This window comes from Typha angustifolia, chromosome 5 (assembly GCF_048772165.1).
Source record: "Typha angustifolia cultivar Huaian chromosome 5, ASM4877216v1, whole genome shotgun sequence".
In the NCBI taxonomy this organism is placed as follows: domain Eukaryota; kingdom Viridiplantae; phylum Streptophyta; class Magnoliopsida; order Poales; family Typhaceae; genus Typha; species Typha angustifolia.
Genome location: NC_133243.1, coordinates 4,658,098 through 4,664,437, shown reverse-complemented (window position 1 = coordinate 4,664,437; position 6,340 = coordinate 4,658,098). Strand labels below are relative to the sequence as shown.

The following is a 6,340-nucleotide window of genomic DNA, read 5'->3' as shown; positions in this document are numbered from 1 at the left end:
ATAAAAAAAAGCATTTCGAGAAAAAAAAAAGAAGAAAGAAAGCGCACAAGTTTGGATCAAGATGACAAAAACAAAATTCCATGGGGGGTTGTGAAAATTGAAAACCAAAACCCTAAACAAGTGTCGGTTTACAAACTTACCTACCAGTGGAGCAGCTTTGCACGCGTGTAACGCTGTGTCATTTGTTCCTCCTTCCACACAAACACACGAACAAAAAAATAAAAATGGTTAAAAAAGAAAATAAATAAATAAATAAAAGAAAAAATCTCCGTCGATTAAAAGCCCACGCACTCGGAGATCAAAACAATATCTCTCTCGGACTCTCCTCTCTCTCTCTCTCTCTCTCTCTCTCTCTCTCTCTCTCCTCTCTCCGTACATTTCCCCACTCCTTCCATCCATCACTCCTTGCTCCTTAATTTTAGAAGAAGAAAGAGAGAAAAAAAAATTAAATCAAATTCATCAATCCTCACGCTCTTTCGTAGGAACTGACAAAGATATTCCAAGCATCTTTCCTGCGCGTCTCTCTTCTTGGTTTCGGGTTCTTCGGGCTATTAGGCTGCGCCGCCATGTGCGTGGAGGACGTCGATAAGGCCGTGGAGAAGGTCGAAAAGTTGGAGTTTCGCGAGACCCAGATCGAGAAAAGCCCGGATACTGATAATTCTCATGTATGTTTGGCTTTTCCGCTTGTTTTTTTATTTTTTGGTTTTGGTTGGTTGTTCTTTGGATGGATGGATGGATGCAGGATTCTTGAAGGGATTTTAGTTTCTGAGTATTGTTTATATTTGGGTTTCTCTTCTTCCTGTGTTGAATTATTTAAATTAGCAGAACAAGTTATGGGATTCTTTCTGTATCTCAATGAGAGAGAGTTTTTTCGATTGATCTAAGTTCATGAGAATCTAATTGAATTGTATTGCTTTGGGTTGAAAAAAAAATGGATTTGAACTGAATTCTATGGAATTATCTTGTTTATAAAGAGTTAGGAGTTTAGTTTCAATTTGCTACAGAAGAAGATAGAGTGGGCAGTTGGTTCTTCCATAATAATCCAGCAGGGTCTGCGACCACTTCGCCACAGGCATTGCTAGGTGGCAGCCATAAGAAATGGGAGAACTAGATAGACAAAGTGACAGCTTGTGGGGAAGAGTTTTCCCTCTCTTGTGCCCGCGTGTTGGTTGGTGGTGCATTTATGGTAGTTGCACTCACCCCGAAAGGTGTCTTCTTCAATGAGGTTGCTTCAAATATATTCGTAGGGTCCTATGATCTGCATGGAAGAGTAGTGACTTCGAAATTTTGTGTGAGATTGCTTTTATGATGGGTCATATTTTGGAGGTTACCTTGTTTTTATCTTTTAAATTCTACAGATGCCTTTTCCTTGGTGGCTGAAATTTGTGCATTACCTTTGGATTTATGTAGGAATGAGAAATATAAGCCCAAGTTGTGGAATTTCCTTGTTTGACTCCTGTCGTTTCAATATTGTCTGGGAGTATAATTTGTTTCTATATGAGTACCTGCTTTTGTGATTAGTCAAAGTGCAATTTAAGAAACTTTATGGTGGCAGAGCAACCTAATTTTAAGCTTTTACCTGTATCTGGAAAAAAAGGGCGTTGCATGGTAGATGTTTTCTCATTATGGTCTGTTTTTTTAGGTGTTTGACTTTGTTTCTTTAGCAGTACAGAAATAGTTGTGATGTAACTGTTCACAATTAGGTTATCCCAGACTACCAGGATATATGTAATGGTAAGGTCTTTTTTTTTTCTGTATGTTGGGGGTAATTGTATGCTACTCTTAATCATTACAATTGCACCTAGTATCCTGTTATAAGAGTCATAGGTTTTATAAGATTGTAATTCTTCTCTCAATTAATTTGGCATAATATAGCCTTGTTTGGAAGGATAACTGAGAAAACCCATGATTATCCTTCTTCCAAGCTGAATTGTGGTTCGTGACATCACTTTCCATAACACTCTTCCTGAATGAAACTGTTCTTTTCATACAGTAGATACATGAATGATAAAAAGTGTTTTCACATTAACTCTTCTTGTGCCCTTCCTATTTACCATATATCATGATCACTTAAGTATGAGTACTCATGTATCCAAAAGGTTGGATTCAATGGATTGACGTTTCCACATCTTGGACACATGCCAAGGTTCTCAAGGATACTTAGTTGGCTGTATTAGAGTGTGAGTGGAGTCCAAGTTAGTAGTTTAGGTACTTTTAATATTCTTTTTAGTTAATTCCTACAAGGGGTTATATCTCACTGTGTTTAGATCATGTTACCTAATCATAAGCAATTATGGGCAAGTTGATTGTTTCTATATGTTTGCATATATATGTATGGGAGCTAATAAAAGTAAGTTGATATGTAATTGTATCTTTTCCATTCATCTTTTCTTATTCTTATCCTACATTTTTTCTTCCTTCATTTGCAAATAAAAGAGAAATAGCTTAGAAAAGTGGCCAAAAGTATTCCACTTAACACTTCTTGATATATATATATATATATATGTGTGTGTGTGTGTGTGTGTGTATGTGTGTGTGTTATGACTGAATTTCTACAAGAGGGTGGATAAAATAGGAATTAGTAAATAATAAAATATGCCACAATTAATTTAGGCCTCTAAATTTTGTTTTGTAATTAATGGTTTAATCTTGACCTTCTGATCTTCTTAGGTGGACAGTTGGCTTAATCAACGTAGGCCACAAACCTCATGTAATTCATCTTTCCTATCTTATTCAAGAATGAATAATCATAGGCCTTAGTTGCTGCGAGTACCTCATATCAATATAAATTCTATCTATAACTCTACAGGTCATGCACATTAAGGTGTGGCAGAAGAGAGAGGACCTCAAAGAGTTGAAACTGAAAATTTGGTTGTTGTTATGGTATACATAGAAGTACAAGTTAACAACTTTGGTATATTACTAGAGTGCAGATGGGACAAAAAAATGTGTAGATTTATTAGCTGATATCATATTGGTGTTGGTTCATTAGTAGGTGTTTGTCTTCTATTGGTAGTTTTTATTTCTAAACTATATTCATGTCTTCTTTTATTTTCACTTTTTCACTTATATAATCCTTTTGTTTAATTCTGTTATGAAATTTGGCAGATGGAAGGGGAATGTGAGCACACAGTGACTGTCGAGACAAGGCAAAATCAGTTAAGCAATTTTGTGCCAACTATCCGATCAGGGGAATGGTCTGATATTGGCGGCCGTGAGTATATGGAAGATACTCATGTATGCATCTCGGACCTGGCTAAGAAGTTTGGTTACCATTCTGTGGTTGGGGAAGCTGTTTCCTTCTATGGGGTAATTCTGTAAAATCCTTTTTGTGTTTTTATGTGGTCTACATTATCTAAGATACCATTCATATTCAACAAGAACATATTGCTTTCTCCTTGATCTTTACCTAAATTTTCAAGAAGAAAATGCTGCCATACTAAATTGCTCTTCAGTTAGTTGCTGACCAACTTCTTGCTGTAGCTGTTTTTCTTTATTTATATAAGAAGAGGGCAACAATTAGGAAGAAATAAATTTGAAGTTTCATGATGCTGAAAGTAGATTATACTAATGTATTTTAATCCACCTAATTGTAGCAGCAAACTTGTCTTATTTTTTTTTCCATGTCTTCAATAGTAATCATATAGTATACGTAATCCTCAGAGTGACTGTTCTTGTTATAATCATTGGTAGATCCGATAAACAATTACTAAAGGTGACAGCTGGAAAAGTCAATGTAACTGTAACAGTAAAATATATTTTATAGATTATACCTCTTGCGGCTTTTAAAGACTTCCCCACCATCACTTGTATCACTGGTTTCATATTGTTTCTACTTCCTAATGTTTTACTATTGCAATTGCAAATACTATTCACTGTTTCAAATTTTAATTAATTCTTATTACTTATTAGTAACCTAAATAGTCATACCATTGTTAGTTCTCTTACTTCTGTTAGTTATTCTCTTGGATGCTAATTGCAGTACTTTATTTTCAGAGGATCTTGGAGATTGTGATTTAATTGATAATTTTCTTTTATCTCATGTCGTGCATTTTAAGATAGTAAAGCGATATCATGATAACCACATCTATGTATATAAACTTTAAGAGAGTCAATACTCAGGCTGTTTTTTCTGTTACACCATCAATGCCCAACTTAATATTTGAAGAACAGTAACAAGATGGTTTCCCTGCTGCCAAAATTATTGTGGCAGGGTTCTTTGTTTCATTCTGGTTGAAACTTGGCTGTGTCCAGTTAAGTTGCTTGTAGATTTACTATTACAAAACAAGAAAATTCAGATAATAAGTCCCATCTAAAAGTAGAATTTAGTTGTTAATATCATTTTGTACCTTTCACTGTTTACGTTGATATAATAATGTCCTGAAGTCACTTGTTCTCCATTCTTCGATCAGGTATTTGATGGACATGGTGGAAAAGGTGCTGCACATTTTGTTCGTGATAACTTACCTAGGCTCATCGTGGAAGATGCTGATTTCCCTCTTGAGCTTGAGAAGGTTGTCACAAGATCTTTTATGCAAACTGATACTCAGTTTGCAAAGACATCCTCTCTTCAGTCAACCATGTCTTCTGGCACAACGGCACTCACTGCAATGATTTTTGGAAGGTAAGTTGGTTATTCTTCACTGTAAGAAGATTAACTCCACTTTTTGTATTTTGGTTGACTTACTTTTATCTTTGGTACACTATTTCTTCTGTGTTATCTTTTCTTATATAGTATTAATTGTTGAAACTGGCATCAGGAAAACCACCAAAAGATAGAATTTCTCAGGAGGATCTCAGATTTCTCTTCTAATACCATTACATTATGTTCTTGTTGTTTTCTGATAATTATTAGCCTGTGAATTCTTTTCCTTTTAACTTCAAAGGATTTTGTTGTTTTAAGTGGGCTTGCTTCTACATGTGTATCTTATCATGGTGGGTCGGTTCTACTTATGATCTGCTGACATTTCCTATGGACCATGTGCAAAATGAAGATCTCTGCTAGTCGCGAATGCTGGAGATTGCCGAGCAGTACTTTCCCGTCTTGGGATTGCGGTAGAAATGTCCAAGGATCACAGACCTTGTTGCATCAGGGAAAGGAAGCGCATAGAATCACTTGGTGGTTATGTTGATGATGGATACCTGAATGGTCTGCTAGGTGTTTCCCGAGCGATCGGTGATTGGCATCTCGAGGGAATGAAAGAGATAGGCGAGCCCGGAGGTCCGTTGAGTGCTGAACCGGAGCTCAAACTGGTCACGCTAACCAAAGATGATGAGTTCTTGTTAATAGCCAGCGATGGATTTTGGGACGTCTTCTCCAACCAAAACGCTGTGGACTTTTCTCGGAGGAGGCTGCAAGACCACAACAATGTGAAATTGTGTTGCAAGGAATTAATCGAAGAGGCAATAGGGCGAGGAGCCAGAGACAATATAACTGTCGTTATGGTAAGCTTTCACTTGGATCCGCCACTTCGGGTAAGAGCCCGGAGTACGAGAGTAGCACGCAGCATCTCCGCAGAGGGGCTTCATAGCCTCAGGCTACTCTTAGAAGGTAAATAAAGGCGATCTTGATGATATACACGGTGAGTCGTAAAATTGTACGTAGACACATCATTTCACAAATTAGATGTATTTCCATGACTATACAAAATAATTCTGTTAAGACAACACTAGATCTTGAAGTGTTGTCTCATGGAACGAAATGTAAATTAGGTGGAGCTAGGAATGCATCCGGAAGGCTCTCATGAGCTTTTACTGTTGTGATGCTTATGACTCATTTGTGTAAATAATCCTGGAGTTTCTCAGTGTAACTGATGTTTATAAACCAACCTTCATTTCTTACTGTTGTTTTCTTCTCAAGAAATAGTCCTTAATGGCATGAGATTCAAAAAAAGAAAAAGCTTTCAATGTATCATTCAGACTGTTCATTTTTCTAGCTTGAGATATGCTTTGATTTTGATAGAAAGGTTTGAGTACTCATGTAGTCTAGACTAATGTGAAATTGTTATATATATATATATATATATATATATATATATATATTTTTAACTCTTCTATCAGAATGGACAACAAAATGTTACGCATTGTGCTTCATATTTTGTTCTTCAAACATAAAATAAACTTGCAACAAATTGTTTTTATTAAAGTGTTTAATTAAAAAGTATACAAAAGGATATGGTTACATGGAGGAAGGAAGGAGGGAGGGAGAGGGAGAGGATTACAGAGGGAGAAGAGCCTTCACTGGACTTGGCAACTCCCTCTTAGAGATTGGAAGGTCTGTGAAGGATCCCTTTCCTGTCTTCTAAGTCAAAGACATTCCAAAACAGTTGACTACTTTTTA

At 36.3% G+C, this 6,340-nt stretch overlaps 1 protein-coding gene across 1 annotated transcript; it reads left to right on the top strand.

Annotated features, from left to right (window-relative positions):
* Positions 1-345: 345 nt before the first annotated feature.
* LOC140760410 (probable protein phosphatase 2C 27) lies at positions 346-5,774 on the top strand. Its single transcript, XM_073097341.1, has 4 exons — positions 346-665; positions 3,109-3,309; positions 4,413-4,624; positions 4,995-5,774. Exons 1-4 carry the CDS (start codon positions 567-569, stop codon positions 5,557-5,559), a joined length of 1,077 nt encoding a protein of 358 aa, XP_072953442.1. The 5' UTR covers positions 346-566; the 3' UTR covers positions 5,560-5,774.
* Positions 5,775-6,340: the final 566 nt, after the last annotated feature.